Genomic DNA, 21,869 nt, shown 5'->3' with positions numbered 1-21,869 from the left:
TCTATAGGTTCATCGGCCATCTTGGAAAGATGGCCGGGAGGGGGAGCTTCCTCCGCCGGTGAACGGCCAGATGTTCGGCTACCAGCGGTGCGGCCAGGCGAAACGGATGACGGCCTGGGGCGGCAACCGCTGGGTGGCGCAGGAGAAGAAATGCGCCGTGGCGGAGAAGGAGAACTGTGCTTCCTATTTGCCTTCTTGGAAGGTCGTTTCGTGGAAGTACCGGTCGAAGGCTGGGAGGTCGAGGTACATAGGAAGTCTGCACGGGACGGTTCCTTCTTGAAGGCCCGTGCATCTGACTTCAGGGTCTTCGTCTTAGCAGAAGCTGATGAAGGGGCTGGTGCCTGTGGGGTGATGGGAGGAAGAGGAGACATCGACCGCGCGATCTTAGCACTGGCCGAACGGACGACCGTGGTGCTGAAGGTCAGATCGCATGTCTGGGTTGCCACCTCCCTGGTAGTCCGAGGAGAGGCGAGGACAGTACTGTATTTCCCCGCTGGGAGCAGCGTGGGCTTCCTACTAGCCAATAGCTTGCGAGCAGCCGAGGTAGACACTTTCTCTTTGACCCGAATTTCTTGGATACAGCGTTCTCCCTTATAGACAGGACAGTCGTGGGAGGATGCGGCATGGTCACCCTGACAGTTCACACAACGAGGAGACGGAGGTGGACAGTCACCCTCATTGGCATCCCTGCCACAAGTGACACATTTAGCCGCATTGGAACAAGACTGTCGAGTGTGATTGAAACACTGACACTGGTAGCAGCGCGTAGGTGTCGGGACATAGGGGCGAACAGAAATAACCTCGTAGCCCGCCTTGATGCGCGATGGCAGCTTAACACTATCAAAGGTCAAGAAACGTGTCCGGGTCGGTACAAGGTCATTGTTGACCTTTTTCATGACCCTATGGACAGCCGTCATGCCCTGCTCAGCGAGGAAAGATTGAATCTCCTCGTCAGTCAAGCCGTCGAGGGCTCTAGTATAGACCACACCACGAGACGAATTCAAAGTTCGGTGAGCCTCCACCCGGACAGGGAACGTGTACAGGAGTGTGGCCCGAAGCAGTTTTTGTGCCTGAAAGGCGCTCTCAGTTTCGAGTAATAAGGTACCGTTACGCAACCTGGTACAAGATTTAACAGATCCGGCTATGGCATCTACGCCCTTCTGGATAACGAAAGGGTTGACAGAGGAAAAATCCTTTCCGTCCTCAGATCGAGAAATGACGAGGAACTGTGGGGCAGGCGGTAGTACTTTTGTCACTGGTAGCTGGTCACGTTTCCGTTTTTGGCCAGAAGTCGAGAGAGATGGAGTGGAATCCATTGCGGAGGAATCCCCCATGATTGCCAGCGTCTCCGATGGCGCGCTCCTTCCTTGTGGGGACCCTCTCAGAGGGCACTCCCGCCTTAGGTGAATGTTTACACCTCAGGTCACACCTCCCGAGAAACAGACGGAGGGACCAATCGGCATGGTCAGAAGGTATCAGCTCAGGCAATCCCCCCTCCCCGGGCCTGGCCTTTACCAGGGGGTACGCGCGTGCCTTACATGTCTACCCAGGGCGGGGAATTACGCGTTACCCCGTCACCGGCTACGCGTGCGAACGCGTGGGTTGGCCTTCAGGCGCGCACAGGGAGGAAGGAAGAAGAGGAAAAAGGAGAGAGAGAGAGAGAAGACAGACTGTCTCAAACGCCGAGGCGGAGACCAGAGAAGGCAAGGAGAAGAAGGCAATGAGAAGGCAAAGAGAAGAAGGCAATGAGAGGGCAAGGAGATTTTGTAGGGGAAAGTGTAAGGAAGACAGTGAGGTGGAGAAGAGCAAAGAAAGGAACCAACCAAAGGAAGGAAGAAACGAGAAGTGAAAAAGCAAAATGACCGCAAATAGAGGTCGTGGAACCGTCCGTCTCCGGACGCAGGCGCTAACTACCCCCTTGAGGGGGAGGGACTCCTTTTAGTCGCCTCTTACAACAGGCAGGAATACCTCGGGCCTATTCTAATCCCCAGACCCGCAGGGGGGGGGGATGTCACATCTGTATATTATGAACTTGACTTTCTCGGGCAGGGTACAAACCTCAAAGGTCAGCATGAAAGTGCCTGTGTCCTTAGGGCATATCTGGACACGTCAGACAAAATGAACACCACATCATTCCAGATTAGCACTAAGTTCTTCATCAAACTGGAGGAGAAGGTCCCCATGAAAACACCCTGTGTCCTACTGAGAGATTTTGGAGGAGTGTCATTCACTAGGATGTCTCCTGCATGGAGGGAGGCCAACTGATTGGCAGAAGTTGTCTTTATAAGGAGGGAGCCAGATCTCATCTGGCTTAAGGACTCAGCTTCACTGAACTTGCTCTCAATGTGTTCCACAAAAATGGGGGCCTGGTGGCAGCAAAAGTCTCCCTGTCAGACCTGGTACAGACCAGGAACTGCGGAAAGGGCTTTGCCCCAAGCCAGTGGGCATGGCCCTCCTCCCGGAGGGTACCCAAGGGAAGTAAGGCTGGGAAGGCACAAACAGGAACTGAGACAGAACTATTCCTAGCAAGAGACACAGCTGCTGAAAAGCAGCCAGAGAGTTTTGTTTCCAGTGCCAAACATCCACACTGGTACCAGCTACTCCGAAAACTGGTCTTTCTCATGGGTACCAAGCAGCCACAGCAACGGCCTGGCATCACGGTTGTTGCCAGGAGCTCTGATGCCATGAAAAGACAGGCAACCATGCCTCTGCTTTCACAAGGCGTTCATTGCACAGGTGCCAGAAGTGTGATTCCTGTGGTGTCGGGGGCTCAGACAGATGGGTACATAACAACCCCACCACAACGATAGGCTACTGAGCTGGTGACCTAGCAAGGAGGCAAAAGGGTTATGGTGGGTAGGGGGAGGTGGAGGGGGAGAGGGGGAGGGAGAGGGAGGAGAGCCGGAAAAAAAGAAAGTCTGCAATAGCTCAGGGACCTGTGTGTGCCACACACACAACAAAAGAGCTGTGGACCCCCTGGGGAGTCAGTACCTACTTCCTTTGGAAATGGAATTATTACATTATTCTTGTAGTCTGAGGGTATTTCCCCTGTCTCATACTTTGCACTATAAGGAGAGTTCAGTGCAGTGCAGTGATCAGACATACTTTGCTGCCTGTCCTACTTTACCAGTCTGTCCAGTATATGATGGACAACATCTGTAATGATGGGTGGCTGACCAAGCCCATGACATCTGGATGTGTTTTCACCAAGCAGTGAAGACACTAACCACAGCACTCCTCAAACAAATGACAAGTTGTGCAGTTCCCAAAATGCTAATGTCAAAACCTCTGGGCCATAAGAATCCACCCCCAGTCAAACTCAGATAGATTGCACGCCTTCCCTGTTCTACACAGCACGCTCACTGGTATCAAATGCACCATGCATATGTCTGACTAGCAGTCATTCCACGCCACATGACACTGCTATCACCTGGATGGGATGATATTGATGATTGGTCGGCAGTCATAATGTTCTGGCTGATCGGCTTACGTATTCCTTCTGCCTTTAAGCTTTCCCTTTGCTTGGTACTGGTTTTCCATTGGATCCCTTGATATACATATCTGCTTCTCTTTTCTCCAAAGGCCTCTTTAATTTTCCTATAGGCAGTATCTACCTTTCCTGTGATTAGGCATACTTCTATTAACTTGCTTTTGTCCTACAGTCATTCCTGGTTAGCCATTTTCCACTTTCTGTCATAACTTCTTGGTAATAATAAATTACTAAAGGTGTGACAGTTTTCTCTCCAGTGTTTGTTGTATATATTAAAAGTAACTTCAGGTATTACTATGATTTAGAAGACAACATATCAGTAGACAGGATAATGCGATTTTTTTTTAAAATTAGGCTACTAAAGGGTTCTTAGCAAACCAGATCATCACTCAGCTCACATAAAATACACAACATATAATTCAGGGCATCAGCATGCATGGGATGTTAAGAGAAATCAGCACTGCAATGCATACCAATACAATACGTATCTACAATATGTATCTATTGCAGTGATTTAAAATTGCAATTTTCGATTTTTCTGCTTTTAGTGCCAGACAAGAAATTCTGTTATGTATATTTTGCAAGCACAAATGCAACACTACAATCTCGAAATATGAGGATAAGATCAAAAGTAATAGCTGTGACTGTTTCATTGAGTTTGTCAATGCGGTGCAACTCTTTTATGTGCTCAGCAATAATCCAGGTGCTATATTCTAAATGTGTAGCTATGTTGACAATCACAGAGATAAAAGTCCAGAACGTATTTTTTTTTTCTCTCCTTTCAAATCTCAGGTCACTGATATTACTACAATCCTGTCACTACTAAGTTATTCAGGGCTGATACTTGACTTGTTTGTATGACTTTTTCGTTGTGCTAGCATCGAAAATGCGCTGCAGGGGTCGGTATGGACTACGAATTAAACTTCATCTTAATGGTGTTATATGGCCGCGTCGGTACGTGTTAGAACTGAAAACCGCAAACAATTGATTCGCTTAAACAAATCAATTTAATTGTATTAAATCCAAAAAAGACTAGTTACTTACTTAAGCTCTTGCTTTTCTTCGTTTGTCATGTGTTCCGTAGCATCACCGGTGTGAGCAAAAACTGATGAAAGTCCAAGGCAAAATATTAACAAAAACATCTTAGTTTCCTGAGCCCCTTCCAGTGAGTATACATTCAGCATCTCACTATGTGCTTATAAATTTACTTTCGCTAAATGTAATCCACTGTCAAGATGCACAAAAGAAATTTTGTACAAATGCCATAGCTAATGGGAACCTGAGTTGTATTATTCACTTTAATGTTGTTCGTATGATCATGACATATAATATGCCTTGATCATCTGAAGTTTAATTTGATTTTGGTCCGGTTATAAATATGAAACATAATGTCTCCTAAAATTAAACAGCACCATCTAATCCACAAGTATGCGTTCGTTTCCTGTTAATATTTCTACACACGACATTACGAATATTAAACGCTGAATTTTGCCAACATCACAATCACTACCTCAGCACATACATACAATACGTCTCATCTCTGATCAGCAGGTGTAGCTGTTTAGCCTATGTCTGTCGAGTATACATATACTTTGTAGTAAAAATTGTACGCCTCTGTCGAGAAGTAGACACTAAGTAACCACGAGCCAAAATTACTAAGAAAATATCTGGAGTGCCAAATAAATATATGATAAAGAAGAGTAATCCATTAAAATTGTATTTGTGAAGCTTGTGTCAAAAGCAATGTATATATTGTACGTATTCTTCTTGAGAACGCCCTTTTTAGTTCCTGATTTGAACTGTTTTGTAAACATGTCAGTAAATGAAAGAGTTTACAAATGAAAGTATCCAAGATGCAAGGGAACTTTCTATATAGTACGCAGCAAAATCAAAATATGCAACGTTGCTAGCACTGACAAACATTGGGCAGCGGTATCTGTCAGCTGATATTTACAGAACAAAAGAATATTGCACAGAGAGTGTGTATCGATGGATGTTGTGTTGGTGATATGTGTGTTGTGGTGATGAATTGGAGAAAATGTCCAAATCAGGACCTCTCCATATGGAGGAAATTGGGGAAAAAATAACAAAACCTCCCGAACCTTCGAACATGGGTGTAAATATAAGTAGCCACGGTGCAAGAATATTTCGAATTTTGCTGTCCGTGGCAATGCGCTGTTGGGCATTGGCAGGTGCAGCAATATTAGCATGTCTGTTGCTGTATTGGGCCTACGGAGGTTTACTTGCGTTCATGCTGCTATGTTTTGCGACAACAGGTTAGTCTCGTTGTAGTCAGAATCGAGAATTTATTACAGCAGCTTTGCAGACGTTATATTGTTTCAGGTATATTGTATCACACGGAAGATAATTTATTATTTCATCCGGAACTACCAGCGCATTCTCGTGTTTTTGTACCAGTTCCTTCTATGTTTGGTTTACCGTATGAAAATTTATTTATACGGAGTGGGGACGGTACACTTCTGCACATGTATTTCGTGCGCCAGCCAGGTGAAGTAGCATTAAAGGCTCCAACTATACTTTTCCTTCACGGAAACGCTGGAAATATGGGCCATAGGTAATGTGACTCATATGTACAACTGTAATATTTATTATTATTTTTGACAGAGTTTTTTTCTCAAAGTGATCGTGTCCTGTTTTTCAGGTTGCAAAACATTGTAGGTTTGTACCAGAACTTGCAATGCAACATATTGATGTTGGAATACAGAGGTTATGGGCTTTCCCATGGTTCCCCTAATGAAGAAGGCTTATATACAGATGCACGAGCAGCCCTTAACTTCCTGTCATCACGTTGTGACATTAACCACAAAGAGATCATTGTATTTGGACGATCGTTGGGTAAATATTACTAGAAAAATTAATTATAACTGAGTTGTATTATGGTTGTAGGGTATGTTTACTGTATCTGAATGTTATATGAATTTTATATTCCTAGTTGATATATTGAGTGTGGTTTAGTGTTGCAAAGGACTGTTGTAAAGCAAGGTGACATTTATCCTGTACTGAAAGTTGTGGTATACTCACATAGCTGGGAATTATTGTAAGCAGATTTGTTATTTTTCCAACCATCATATTGTTTGCACCATAAATGGATTTCGTTGATGTGGATATAATATCAGTTTTAAGTAGCTCATTACATGGTCTTACTCATTATGCTTTACCCAAAGGGTAACTTTGTGATGCAGGAGAAATCACCAGCAGTAATTGGTGAGTTAATTTCTTGCCTGTCACAAGTATTGCAATTATGGTATGATGACTTGCCATTACGTGACATGCTAAAGTTAGTTTACAGAAATAATACACTTTGTCAAGTGAAAAATATGGCAGCATGCTGACACATTACATGATGGTCCTTTGTGTAAATTTTTATCTACCTTTTTAATTTCTTATTACACTAGTAAATTAATATAAAGGTCATCACAATCACCAGGATAGGCCTGAATAAATAACATTTTGATTACCAATTTGCCACATATTTGGTCATCAAATTCCTGTACAACAACAGAAAAACATAAACAATACTTTGTTTATTTTGTTGTGAAAGGAAAGTATATGTGATACATCTCTAACAGAAAAAAAGACACATGAAAAATCAAATAAATGTATTTAACATAACTGATATTATAACAATTATATAAAATTTAACTGGAATGGCTCTTTCATAATGTTATTCAGTGATGGCAAGTAAGAAACACAAAATACGTGAGTGTAATTGCACAGGTGTTGAAAAAATTAATGAGCTATATAGCTCAGCTTGAGTGATACCAATAAAGAAATTGTTAAGCAGAGTAATTTGCTGGCAGTTTCTTACTGAACCTGTAAGATTTATTGTACACATTAACACATTAAGCGGAGTTACACAAGCTGGTTTGTATTATACAGTCCACAGATAAAATAATAACAGCGTTCATAGTAAGGCAAAAGATATATACACAGTGAAGGCATACACTCCAAATTCTAACACCCTGCTACTATCATGTCCTAACACCTAGCAGCAGATGATGATGGGGCTTTTTCACAGGTTTTGTCATTGTGTCTGTCAGCATTTGGTCTGAAGAGATGTGCTCCACAGTGAATTGGGCTGAATCTATTTTTTGTCTTATAAAGTGATGTCTTGTGTCTGTCTGTTTGATTCAACTCTTGTAGACACCAGTCTTGGATAATTCAATTGCTGCTTTGTTGTCACATAATAGTTTGATAGGCTTCTTCTAGGGATTTTAAGATATTTCATTGTCAAACCTTCGTAGCCACAGAGTCCCCTGACATGCTGACGTCAGGGCCATATATTCTGCATCAGTTGCGGATAGGCTACAGTTGGCTGCTGCTTACTGTGCCAGGATATTACTGCACCTTGAGATTTAAACAGATATCCAGTGGTTGTCTTCAGAATCTCCAGGCCAGTCTGCATCACAGTAACCTATTATGCTCCCATCCTCTGCTTTAGAAAACAATAGCTTCATATCCTTGGTTCCTTTTAGCTATCTAAAGATTCGTTTCACTGCTTGCCTGCGTGGCATGCCCAGATTGTTACAAAAATGACTGACAATTCCTATCGAATAAACTAGGTGTGGCCTTGTTCCTAACTGAGCATATGATTTAAACTTACTATTACATCACACTAGGATATGTGTATAGTGCCTTGTTCCTGTTCTGTTTTGGGACTCATGTCACGAGTGAGCATTAGGTTACTGTCCATTGGTATAGATATTGGTCTACACTCTTTCATATTAAATCTGTTGATCCACATAATGTGTCTGGTTGCTATTATTATGGATACCAAGCAATTTGTAGCTTCACAAAGATCTTTCTGCTTAAAGTTTTCTCTTAAACTGTTATTGAATACTTCTTTCTGTTGTGGATTGTTACTGAAAATTAGCATACCATCCACATTTCTGAATGGCAACTCCTCCTACTCATTAGATGAATTTTTGGATATAGTTAGTGGATAATTCCCCTCCCCCCCCCCCCCACACACACACACATTATAGTGTCATGTAATATCTTGTATTGACACCTTTTATTAACCTGACACATCATTACAAATTGTTGTATTCATGATCTATTGAACAAGTACTAATCTAATCTAACATAAACAGCAGCTATTAAAATATATGAACCCTGATTTTTGTAATAGACCCAAGGATCAGCTGTAGATCTCTTGAAGTTTAGATTCAATAGCGTAACATCTAATTTAAAGTTCCAGAAGTGACCACCTTGCTATAATCCATATACTGCCTTTTTAATCTTTTAATACCAGCATCTTTCACTGTCTATGTAACAGGGTCTATTTCTTTTCACATAAATCTCTTCATGTAAGTCACCTCGTAGGAAAGCCATGACAACAACTAGATGATCAATATCAAGATCATGTTTAGTAGCCATAGGAAATAAATATCTTAATCTTTTATTACTAGCCACACTTATAACATACAGTGTGGCCTTTCAAATCTTCCTTTGTTGTAGACACCTATTTTCCATTCGTTGGTTTCTTATCTGAAGGTGGAACAGCAGACTTCTGTGTGTGGTTCTCTTTGTGTGACTACAACTCTTCATGTATTGCTTTTTCAGTGTAGTCTGACATCATTGCTTCTTCCAGTGACAAAGGACGGTAATGGATTACTGTTTAGACTCATAAGTTACAAAGTCATGTAGCTTCTTTGGCTTCAGAATTCTGGACAACTTTCGTATTGTCTCAAGTTGCTGCAGTTGCTCATTATCGTTATTTGTGTTATCTGGGCTTTGTTCCTCATTGCAGCTGGCGTTCTTCGAATTACTATTTGATGTTATGTCTCACGTTTGGGTTCAAATTCTTCACCTTCAGTCATTATTTCATTTTGCTTCTTTTCTGTCAGTAGGAGAAGCAATCAATTTGGTTCCTTGGACTCAGTTTCTTCTTTATACTGTTTAGAAGTACCTTCGTCATAAATAATATCACTTGTTTTTATGATTCTCTGGCAGTTAGGGTCAAAAAGCCTGTATGCTTTTGATTCTTCACAGTATCCTAACAAGATGTATCCAATACTTTTTTGACGCATTGTCTTTGGTATGCTTTTGGAATGTGAACATAGGTCTTGCTTCCAAACATTCGGAGATGTCGAAGATCCCGCTTCTTGTTTGTCCAGGTTTCTTCCAGAGTTTTGCTTTTTAGTGCCTTAGTTGGAGATCTGTTGATTAAATAGTCTGCAGTGAAGACTGCTTCTGCCCAGAATTTATTTGGCAAATTTGCTTCAAAGAGCAGGCATCTTGCTTTTTCTACTATTGTATGTTTATAATGCTCAGATACTCCACTTTTTTCCGGTGTATATAGCATTGTAGTCTGATGTCAGTCCTACTAGTCTGAAAAAGTTTATCAGTTTTCATTCTATGCCATTATCTGTGCGTAGAGTGCAGAGCCTTTTTCCATTTGCCTTCCAACTAGATTTTTAAACTCTCAAATGGGCTGTGGTGCTTGATTTTTATTTCTGAGAGTATATACAAACACTTTCCTGTAATTGTCATCATTTAAAGTAAGGAAGTAGTTGGCTCTGCCAATTGACACAATTTGCATTGGCTCACACAAATATGAGTGAGCTAGCTTGAGAATTTGCATGACTCTTGAGCCAAATCACAAAAAAGGAAAAGTTGTTTGTTTGCCCTCTAAGCAAATAGCACAAGGTGTATTAACTGCTTCCTCATACGAAATTCCACTTGCCAGACCTTTGGGAAGTGCATGCATAGCTTCAGTACGCAATTGACCCAGTTTGCGCTATTTGACTGTAATACTGATTTTGCTTCAAAAATTAGATCATTTGGTTGGCCTAGTTGGTACATACCATTTGCTAATGGTGCACTAAGAATGACATTTTTGGATGTGTTGTAAATACAACAGCCATGTTTGTTAAAAAAAACTGAATAAACTTTTTCTACTATTTTACTAATAGCTAGTAGATTTGTGCTTAGCTGAGCTACTTTAATTTTGCGTTTCTTGTTGTCCATGAGAAAATCTACAAATGAAGAGCCTATTTGTTTTACAGATCAGTTATTGTTACTTGCTATTACAACTTGTGAGCCAATCACTGTTCAACAATTATTTTCATCACATGTATGTTTAGATATGTGCTTAGGTGTGCCTGAGTCTGCATACCACTATGTCCTTGCATCTTTACATGAACCTGCAGTTGATAAGAATGTCTGGTAGCTCAGTGTCTTGGCCAAAGTTTTGCATCATTTTTGCTCTTGTTGCAACAATTTTTTGCCAGATGCCTGTACTTGTTGCAGTTGTAGCACCTTGGAACTATTTGGAACTCTTTTTCTTGATTACTCGCAAAGAGTAGCGCCACTGTGGGTGGTTTATTACAGGCACCTTCATTTATTTCTTGCAGTACTTTATTTTTTATGGAGCCTCCTGTGATTGGCCACTTTGCATTTTCAAAACTCATAATCATAGTTTTATATTCGTCTGGTGACCCTGCAAGTAAAATACACCCGATCCATTCTTCTTTAACTTCAAAACTCAAGCCATGTAGTTTTTGTGATGTGGAAGTTATCTTCAACTGATGAACAATTTTCTAGTCTGATGTCAGCAGTTTCTTTAGTAAACCTATTCGTCGGAAGAAGCCAGACTCTCCGTAGACTTGCTATAGCTTGTCCCTCACTTCATAGCAGTAGACGTAGCTTGCAAATGAACATATAGCCAAGGATGAACAGAATGTATAATTTTGTCTCTTACTGTGCAAACTTTTCTTACATCCATTATTGTGCCAGTGATGTAATCCCACAATTCTCTTCCCGTCAGTTTCTCAATCAGATGCAGTTTACAAAGCTCATTGTATTAGCTTTTGCGAATTACACGAACCACTATATTACACAGTCCACAGAATAAAGAACAACAGTATCCAGAGCAATGCAAAAGATACGTATGCAGTCAATGGACAGATTCTAAATTCTCAGAGAAATCTTAAAATAAATCACACTACATGTATAGCAAAAGTTCATGAAAACTAACAAAATGCAGTATCAACACCATGAGTTGATCTCCATAGCTCAACTTGTAAGACCAGTACCAATACAAAAATTCCAAAAGAATCACAGTACAAAATACCAAATACAAGGTCAATTTACAAAATGAAAACTAATAAAAGACATTATTGACACCATCAGTTGACCTGTCCATGGTACAAAAAAAAAAAAAAAAAAAAAAAAAAACTAACTAACTCCAAGATACCCAACACTTATATTGACAATACAAGCAAAAAATGCACCAACACCAATTACAATATACAAGAAACACACAGTTATTCAAAAATAAATGCACATATCATACATACTACAAGAGATAAATAAAACCCTACTTACCAAACATTGCTGACACACAGCTAGTGAGAGCAAGAACAGTATGTCAACACAATCTCCTAAACAGCAGACCTAGACTTCTCAGCCCAGGGACTTCTCTGGGTAGAATGCCATTGTTGTCCCACTTACAATGCTATATTTAATGATCGCTAGTCCAAGGTACAGCAGCTTGAATCAGTTTATATCTTCTCCATAAATGTAACTCTTCACATACTCTACAATTAAACTGATTAACAGTAGGAATTTAATCATGTTCAACATGTTGTCCCTCATTGCGAAATGCATTGTATGGAGTCATTTGGTTTAACTGATGTGGATTTATCTAATATTTACTACATGTTTGTTACTTGAAAATGAAAGCAAATTCAATAGAGTTGTGATATACTGGGTGTTACAAAACGATACTGACAAACTTTGAGGGGTTGTTGAGGGTGTCTTGAGGAACAAATTGAGGATAGGAAGCCACATCTGGGAATTTCATCCAACAATGCTACAGAGTGTTGAAGTTATGGATAACAGACTACAAATGAAACATCTCACATTTGATCTGACAGCTTTCTGGACAGTAGGTGGTGCTGAATGCATCCATGCCTGTCACAACAACACTGTAGAAACCGCTAACAGGAGTGGTGGCAGAGGGGAAAGCCAAATATACACACTAGAAACGTAGGGCTCGTTCGTAGTTTGTCTCTCACTGTTTTTCCACATCATGGAGAACTTCTTGTGATCTGAAAAGCACAATATGCATTTTGTTTATGGTGGGGTGGGAGGAAATGGGTATGCAGATTTATTTGTTTATGGGCAAATAAATCCAAATAGGTGTCAAACCCATGCCATTCCATGTTTGTGGCTGTCCATCAGCATCTGCGTGAAAGAAGTGGTTTTGAAGGATGTGGCAATGGTGGAGGTCGCCTTGTTACGGTAACACCAACCACCTTAAACCTCTGCAAGGACTTTCTCAAAAGTTTTGATTGTGAGATAACCTAATGAGAACAGAACAATCAAACTAGGATTAATTTTCGAAATGCTCCAGCAGAGTACAACCAGCAGTAAACAGATGGCCCAGGAACAGACATTCTCCCACCAAAATACAAACTTGTAACATTATATATTAATATCGGTCACCAGCCTAATTAGGCATTCTTGTGGCAAGCAATTTAATAAAGCAGAAGGCAGTGCTAAGGCTAACCTAACCTTCCTTGACACACACACTAAATTCTTTCTTTATATCTGTTCACACTACAACACAATAACCCAAACTTGCAGATAAATGTACTACTAACTTGGAAGTTAGACAGACAAATGGCAAATGAAATAGCAAACAGAGACATATGCCTCTCAACAACACTTACCTTAAATGAACTAGATGCAGCAGTTTATAGAACCAATCACCAACACACATGAAAGTAATAGCAATAGTAAACAGGGAAGAGCATAAAATGATACTGGTTTAAATCAGGGGGTCTGTTAATTATCATACTCCAGAATGAGATTCTCACTCTGCAGCAGTGTGTGCGCTGATACGAAACTTCCTGGCAGATTAGAACTGTGTGCCGGACTGAGACTCAAATTCGGGACCTCTGCCTGTCACGGGTAACTGCTCTACCATATGAGCTACCCAAGCACAACTCACGTTCACTCCTCACAGCTCTACTTCCAACAGTACCTCATCTCCTAATTTTCAAACTTCACAGAAGCTCTCTTGGGAACCTCCCGAGTTCGAGTCTCGGTCCAACACACTGTTTCAGTCCTCTAGGAAGTTTCATAATTATCATACTGTATAACATCATTGTTTAGTACAGGGTCTCAATGCCTGTGCATTAACCAACTTGCATTAGAATAGCTAGCACAGTAAATACTTCTTTTTTAAGCCAAGTTTGAAGCAATTAAACAGAATGCAAATCTAACTATACTGGCTCTGAAAGAGTCTTTGCTTTGCCTCATTAATTAACTAACCTAGTACATGATAGCCCTTAAACTTTCATGGTTTGAAGAACAATTCTCATTAACAAAACTACACAAGTATGCATGAGAAATGAAAAGTATTCTACCCCCAGGGGGTCCACAATTCTTTTGTGGATATGTGCGTAGCGAGCATGGGACCCCAAGCTAATGTGGCCCTCCTTCCTTTCCGGGCTGCATACCTTCCTTTTCCGCATCCTTCCCCATCCCCCATCTTCACCCCCCCCCTCACCTCCGCCTCTTTCCTTCCCTTTCTCCCCCTCTGGGAGTATTTTAGTGCCTACGTCCGGAGGCGGACGCTCGAAACTGTACAACAGTCTCTCTTCTTCGCTTTCTCTGCTGGCAAGTCTTTGTCCTTCCTTTGTCCTTCTCTTTTCCTTACCTCTTCTCTTTACCCTTTTCTCCGCTGCGGCGTTTGAGACCTCTCTTCTTTCCTTTCCCTTTCTTTGTTCCTCCCTTTCTCTTTTTTCCTCCCTGTGCGTGTCTGAAGGCCGACCCACGCATTCCCATGCATAGCCGGTGACGGGGTAACGCGTAATTCCCCACCCCAGGTAGACAGGTAGGACACGTACGTACTCCCTGGTAATGGCCAGGCCCAGGGAGGGTTGATTACCCGAGCTGATACCATCCGAAAGTGCCGATTGGTCCCTCCGTCCGTTACTTGGGAGGTGTGACCTGAGGTGTGAACAATCACCTAAGGCGGGAGTGCCCTCCGAGAGGACCCCCACAAGGAAAGAGCGCGCCATCGGAGACGCCGGTAATCATGGGGGATACTTCCACAATGGTTTCCTCATCATCTACTATGTCTGCTCACAAGTGTAAGTTCAATGAGTCTCAGCCACGGACAGTTCTTCCATCGTTGCCACAGTTCCTTGCTGTTTCTCGGTCTGACGAAGGTCACGACTTCTCCACGGTCAACCCTTTCATTATTCAGAAGGGTGTCGACGCAATTGCTGGTCCTGTAAAGTCTTGTTCCCGATTACGAAATGGCACCTTGTTGTTAGATACAGTCAGTGCCCTCCAGGCACAAAAATTGCTGTGTATTTCACTGCTACACACCTTCCCTGTCCGGGTGGAAGCGCACCGCACTTCAAATTCCTCGTGTGAGGTCATTTATACACACTCCCCACTCCCTCGACGGATTGTCTGACGAGGAAATTCAACACTACCTGTCTGACCAGGGCGTAACGGCTGTTCATCGAGTCATGAAAAGGGTTGACACGAACATCGTTCCAACCCGTACTGTCTTCTTGACATTTGACAGAGTTCAACTCCCATCGAACATAAAAGTGGGCTATGAGATAGTTTCTGTTTGCCCTTACATCCCAAACCCTACGTGTTGCTATTGGTGTCAGCGGTTCAATCATACCAGCCAGTCCTGTTCCAATCCGGCCAAATGTGTTACGTGTGGCAAGGATGCCCATGAGGGTGCTTGTCCACCTCCATCCCCTCTTTGCATCAACTGTATGGGTGACCATGCTGCTTCCTCCAGATATTGCACCATTTTTAAAGATGAAAAGCTCATTCAGGAAATCAGAGTGAAGGAAAAGTTGTCGACCTTTGCTGCTCGAAAATTATTCGCCAGTCGAAAGCCCACCGTGCCTCAGACAGGAAAATACAGCACTGTCCTTGCCTCTCCTCGGCCAACAAAGGAGGCAGCCATGCAGACTTGCGATATCACCTTTAGTGCCACGGTCATGAGATCGGCCAGCGCAAAGATCGGCTGTTCAACCTCCCCACTCTCGCCTGCTCACGCTATGGCTCATTCTTCATCGGGTTCTGCTAAATCTCGAGCCCCAAAGTCAGACACCCAGACTTCCAAAAAAGGGCCTACTCGTGAAGATTTTTTACGTACCCCAACTTCACAACCATCGGTTCCTCATTCATCTAAACGTCCTGTTTCCAAGAAGGCTAATAAGAAACCCAGTTCCTCTCCTTCTCCGCCATAGCATGTCTCATCTACAGCACCACCTGGTGGTAGCCGCCTTCGGCTGAATGCCGTTCCACGCTGTCGGTCGCAAGCTCTGAGCAGTCGTTGAGTTGAGGGCAACCTTGATCACATTCTTCCATTTTCTGTCCACCCTATGTCCATTATCCATTGGAATATCCACGGCATTCAAGGCAATCGCGATGAATTGTTGATCCTCTTACGATCCTACTCGCCGGTCATCTTCTATCTTCAGGAAACAAAGCTGTGTCCCCACTATCGCTTTGTTCTCCCCCATTTTCAGTCCATCCGATTTGATCTCCCCTCTGTTGAAGGCACTCCAGCCCATGGAGGACTCATGATTCTTCTCCATGATACTCTCCATTATCACCCAATCCACTTAAACACTTCCTTCCAAGCTATCACTGTCCGTTTTTCCCTTTCTGGATACACCTTCTCTCTTTGTACTGTATACATTTCATCGTCCACACCAATGGCACGAGCTGATCTCCTTCATCTTCTTGGTCTGCTTTCGCCCCCCTATTTGCTGGTTGGGGACTTCAGAGCCCACCACCTGCTTTGGGGATCTCTGCATCCTTGTCCGCGTGGCTCACTATTGATAGAAGTCTTCCACCAAGCGGATCTTGTTTGCCTCAACACTGGGGACCCTACATTTTTGTCTGCCTCCATGACAAATTTCTCTCATTTGGACCTTTCGGTTGGTACTGTTCCACTAGCTCAGCGCTTCGAATGGTTTGCTCTTGCTGATACACACTCGAGTGACCACTTTCCATGTGTCCTTCGATTGCAGCCACAACTGCCATATATGTGTCCGAGACACTGTAAATTTGCCCAAGCCGATTGGACACTTTTCGTCTTTAGCGACATTCGATGACTGTCACTTTCCTAGTGTCGACGATGAGGTCACTCGTATTACAGATGTTATTCTTACAGCTGCGGAACATTCAATACCTCGCACCTCCGAATTGCCCCGGCGCAATACGTGAGCGGTGACATGCTCTTCGCGTTTTCAGACACCATCCTACTTTGGCCAACTGTATCCGCTATAAGCAGTTCCGTGTGCGATGCCGTCGTGTCATCCGTGATAGCAAGAAGGCAAGCTGGGACTTCTTTACTAGCTCATTTAACACCTTCACTCCCTCCTTGGAAGTTTGGAGTCAGATTCAACGGTTACCTGGCGCGCCTAGTTTCTCCCCGGTCTCTGGGCTCAGTGTCGCGCATGATACATTAGTGGACCCCGTCACAATTTCTAACTCATTGGGTCAACACTTTGCTGAGATTTCGAGCTCTTCAAGTTACCCGCCAGCATTTCTCCCGAAGAAACGTGCAGCAGAAGTGCAACCTCTTGCTTTCTCCTCTCAAAGTCGCGAAAGCTGTAATAGTGTTTTCTCCATGCGGGGTCTCCAACATGCACTCTTTTCTTCTCGCTCTTCTGCTCCAGGACCGGATCGTATCCGCATCCAAATGTTGCTGTATTTATCATACCATAGTCTGCGTTACCTCCTTCGCCTTTTTAATCGAATTTGGGCTGACAGTACTTTTCCCAGACGATGGCGGGAAGCTATCGTCGTTCCAGTTCCGAAACCTGGAAAGGAAAAACATCTCCCCTCTAGCTATCGCCCCATTTCTCTCACGAGTATTGTATGTAAGGTTTTGGAGCGTATGGTGAATTGCCGTTTAGCCTGGTGGCTGGAGTCCCGCAGTCTTCTAACACCTGCCCAATGCGGTTTCCGAAAGCATTGTTCTGCAGTTGACCATCTTGTTGCTCTCTCCACTTATATCATGAACAATTTTCTCCAGAAACGCCAAACAGTAGCGATATTTTTTGATCTGGAGAGAGCATACGATACCTGTTGGAGGACAGGCATCCTCCGCACACTGTTCTCTTGGTGGCTTTCAAGGTCGGCTGCCCCTTTTTCTTCGCGAATTTGTGGCAGAGCGCACATTTAGAGTGCGGGTGAACACTACTCTCTCCCATACTTTCTCCCAAGAAAACAGGGTACCCCAGGGCTCTGTGGTAAGTGTTGTACTGTTTGCCATTGCCATAAATCCAATTATGGATTGTCTCCTTCCTGATACCTCGGGCTCTCTCTTTATGGACGATTTTGTGATCAACTACAGCCCTTAACGGACCAGCCTTCTTGAACAATGTCTTCAACGATGTCTCGATCGCCTCCACTCTTGGAGCATTGAAACAGGCTTCCACTTTTCTCCCGGTAAGACCGTTTGTGTTAATTTTTGACGTCGTACAGAGTTTGTTCCACCTTCCTTACATCTAGGACATGTCAACCTTCTGTTTTCCGACACCGCTAAATTCTTGGGTCTTATGTTTGACAGAAAACTGTGCTGGTCCTCGCACGTTTCCTATCTTTCGGCTCACTGTCTGCGATCCCTCAACACCTTCCGTGTCCTGAATGGTACCTCCTGGGGAGCGGACCAAGTGGTCCTTCTCCGCCTCTATCGTGCCTTAGTACGCTCGAAATTGGACTATGGAAGCATAGTTTACTCCTCTGCTCGGCTGTCTATTGTTCGGCGTCTCGACTCTATCCACCACCGTGGATTACGTTTAGTGTCTGGAGCTTTTTACACCAGCCCTGTAGAAAGCTTTTATGCTGAGACTGCTGAACCTCCGCTGTCCAATCAGCAAGCTGTCTTTCTGAGTCGTTATGCTAGCCATCTGTCTTCCATGCCTGCTAATCCGGCCCATGACTTTTTTTTTCGACGCCTCCTTGGATTTAGAGTATGCAGGCTGCCCTTCCTCCCTACTACCACCGGGAGTCCGCTTCCGTCAACTGCTCCATTCTCTTTCCTTCCGCTTTCCTAAAACTTTCTTGACAACTTGGGGTACAGCACCGCCTTGGCTCCGGCCCTGGACCTGCCTGCTCCGTGACCTTTGTCAGTTTCCCAAGGATGGTACCCCTTCAATTGTTTATCGTCTGGCATTTGCGTGCTCTATGCGGACAAATGAAGGATGCCACATTTATTTACACTGATGGCTCAAAAATATCGTTTGGTGTAGGGAGTGCCTATATTGTTGGCGACACCCCAAATCGATTTCGGCTTCCCGACCAGTGTTCGGTTTATACTGCAGAGCTTTACGCTGTTCTCCAGGCTGTCCAATACACCCGTCGCCATCAGCAGATACAGTATGTTATCTGTTCAGATTCTCTCAGCACTCTCCTCAGTCTCCAAGCCCTCTACCCTGTCCACCCTCTGGTCCACTGGATTCAGGACTGTCTCCACTTCCTCCACTTGGGGGGGGCGTCTCTGTGGCGTTCCTCTGGATCCCGGGACATGTTGGTTATCTGTGGAAATGAGGCGGGCAATATAGCGGCCAAGGCTGCAATCTCTCTTCTTCAGCATGCTATTCGCATGATTCCCTTCGCCAATCTGCTGAGTGTTTTATGTTGTCGTGTTGCTTTTTTATGGCACGCACATTGGTCGACACTTCCCAATAATAAATTGCGGGACGTGAAAGCTCTTCCCTGTGCTTGGACCTCTTCCTCCCGAACTCATCGTCGGGAGTGGTGTTGTTGTGGTCTTCAGTCCTGAGACTGGTTTGATGCAGCTCTCCATGCTAATCTATCCTGTGCAAGCTCCTTTATCTCCCAGTACCTACTGCAACCTACATCCTTCTGAATCTGCTTAGTGTATTCATCTCTTGGTCTCCCTCTATGATTTTTACCCTCCATGCTGCCCTCCAATACTAAATTTGTGATCCCTTGATCCCTCAGGTCATGTCCTACCAACTGATCCCGTTTTCTAGTCAAGTTGTGCCACAAACTTCTCTTCTCCCCAATCCTATTCAATACCTCCTCATTATTTACGTGATCTACCCACCTAATCTTCAACATTCTTCTGTAGCACCACTTTTCGAAAGCTTCTATTCTCTTCTTGTCCAAACTGGTTATCGTCTATGTTTCACTTCCATACATGGCTACACTCCATACAAATACTTTCAGAAACGACTTCCTGACACTTAGATCTATACTCCATGTTAACAAATTTCTCTTCTTAAGAAACGCTTTCCTTGCCATTGTCAGTCTACATTTTATATCCTCTCTACTTCAACCATCATCAGTTATTTTGCTCCCCAAATAGCAAAACTCCTTTACTGCTTTAAGTGTCTCTTTTCCTAATCCAGTTCCCTCAGCATCACCCGACTTAATTTGACTACATTCCATTATCCTCGTTTTGCTTTTGTTGATGTTACTCTTATACCCTTGTTTCAAGATACTGTCCATTCCGTTCAACTGCTCTTGCAAGTCCTTTGCTGTCTCTGACAGAATTACAATGTCATCGGTGAACCTCAAAGTTTTTATTTCTTCTCCATGGATTTTAATGCCTACTCCAAACTTTTCTTTTATTTCCTTTACTGCTTGTTCAGTATACAGATTGAATAGTATCGGGGAGAGGCTACAACCCTGTCTCACTCCTTTCCCAACCACTGCTTCCCTTTCATGCCCCTCGACTCTTATAACTGCCATCCGGTTTCTGTACAAATTGTAAATAGCCTTTCGCTCCCTGTATTTTAGCCCTGCCACCTTCAGAATTTAATAGAGAGTATTCCAGTCAACATTGTCAAAAGCTTTCTCTAAGTCTACAAATGCCAGAAACATAAGTTTGCCTTTCCCCTCTTTGCTTAGAACTGGGTTTCCATCTAAGCTCTTGATGTTCATACAAGTGGTTCTCTTTTTCTCGAAAGGTCTCTTTAATTTTCCTGTAGGAAGTATCTATCTTACCCCTAGTGAGATAAGCCTCTACATCCTTACATTTGTCCTCTAGCCATCCCTGCTTAGCCATTCTGCACTTCCTGTCGATCTCATTTTTGAGACGTTTGTATTCCTTTTTGCCTGCTTCATTTACTGCATTTTTATATTTTCTCCTTTCATCAGTTAAATTCAATATTTCTTCTGTTACCCAAGGATTTCTACTAGCCCTGGTCTTTTTACCTACTTGATCCTCTGCTGCCTTCACTACTTCATCCCTCAAAGCTACCCATTCTTCTTCTACTGTATTTCTTTCCCCCATTCCTGTCAATTGTTCCCTTATGCTGTCACTAAAACTCTCTACAACCTCTGGTTTAGTCAGTTTATGCAGGTCCCATCTCCTTAAATTCCCACCATTTTGCAGTTTCTTCAGTTTTAATCTACAGTTTATAACCAATAGAGTGTGGTCAGAGTCCACATCTGCCCCTGGAGATGTCGTACAATTTAAAACCTGGTCCCTAAATCTCTGTCTTACCATTATATAATCTATCTGATACCTTTTATTATCTCCAGGATTCTTCCATGTATACGACCTTCTTTTATTATTCTTGACCCAAGTTTTAGCTATGATTAAGTTATGCTCTGTGCAAAATTCTACCAGACGGTTTCCTCTTTCATTTCTCTCCCCCTATCCATATTCACCCACTATGTTTCCTTCTCTCCCTTTTCCTACTGTCGAATTCCAGTCACCCATGACTATTAAATTTTCATCTCCCTTCACTACCTGAATAATTTCTTTCATCTCATCATACATTTCTTCAGTTTCTTCGTCATCTGCAGAGCTAGTTGGCATATAAACTTGTACTACTGTAGTAGGCATGGGCTTCGTGTCTATCTTGGCCACTATAATACGTTCACTATGCTGTTTGTAGTAGCTTACCCGCACTCCTATTTTTTTCTTCATTATTAAACCTACTCCTGTGTTACCCATATTTGATTTTGTATTTATAACCCTGTATTCACCTGACCAGAAGTCTTGTTCCTCCTGCCACCGAACTTCACTAATTCCCACTATATCTAACTTTAACCTATCCATTTCCCTTTTTAAATTTTCTAATCTACCTACCCGATTAAGGGATCTGACATTCCACGCTCCGATGCGTAGAATGCCAGATCCGAATGGGGGACTATTTTACCTCCGGAATATTTTACCCAAGAGGACGCCATCATCATTTAACTATACAGTAAAGCTGCATGCCCTCGGGAAAAATTATGGCTGTAGTTTCCCCTTGCTTTCAGCCGTTCGCAGTACCAGCACAGCAAGGCCAATTTGGTTAGTGTTGCAAGGCCAGATCAGTCAATCATCCAGACTGTTGCCGCTGCAACTACTAAAAAGGCTGCTGCCCCTCTT

The 21,869-nt window shown here is 43.1% G+C and overlaps 2 protein-coding genes across 2 annotated transcripts in view; one reads left to right on the top strand and one right to left on the bottom strand.

Annotated features, from left to right (window-relative positions):
• Positions 1–5,040, bottom strand: part of LOC126259300 (ER degradation-enhancing alpha-mannosidase-like protein 3) — a 268,347-nt gene extending 263,307 nt beyond the window's left edge. Inside the window, exon 1 of the mRNA XM_049955967.1 lies at positions 4,535–5,040. Coding sequence (XP_049811924.1) covers positions 4,535–4,674 — 140 coding nt within the window. The 5' untranslated portion in view covers positions 4,675–5,040. The remainder of the gene's footprint in view (positions 1–4,534) is intronic.
• Positions 5,041–5,460: 420 nt separating this feature from the next.
• LOC126259338 (protein ABHD13) overlaps positions 5,461–21,869 on the top strand; it is a 57,529-nt gene continuing 41,120 nt past the window's right edge. Inside the window, exons 1-3 of the mRNA XM_049956044.1 lie at positions 5,461–5,766; positions 5,834–6,065; positions 6,153–6,346. Of these exons, the coding sequence (XP_049812001.1) occupies positions 5,529–5,766; positions 5,834–6,065; positions 6,153–6,346 (664 nt within the window). The 5' untranslated portion in view covers positions 5,461–5,528. The remainder of the gene's footprint in view (positions 5,767–5,833; positions 6,066–6,152; positions 6,347–21,869) is intronic.

The sequence above is a fragment of the Schistocerca nitens genome, chromosome 5 (genome assembly GCF_023898315.1).
Source record: "Schistocerca nitens isolate TAMUIC-IGC-003100 chromosome 5, iqSchNite1.1, whole genome shotgun sequence".
Classification (NCBI taxonomy): domain Eukaryota; kingdom Metazoa; phylum Arthropoda; class Insecta; order Orthoptera; family Acrididae; genus Schistocerca; species Schistocerca nitens.
The sequence above is the reverse complement of the archived record's forward strand: the minus strand, read 5'-3'. Positions and strand labels throughout refer to the sequence as shown.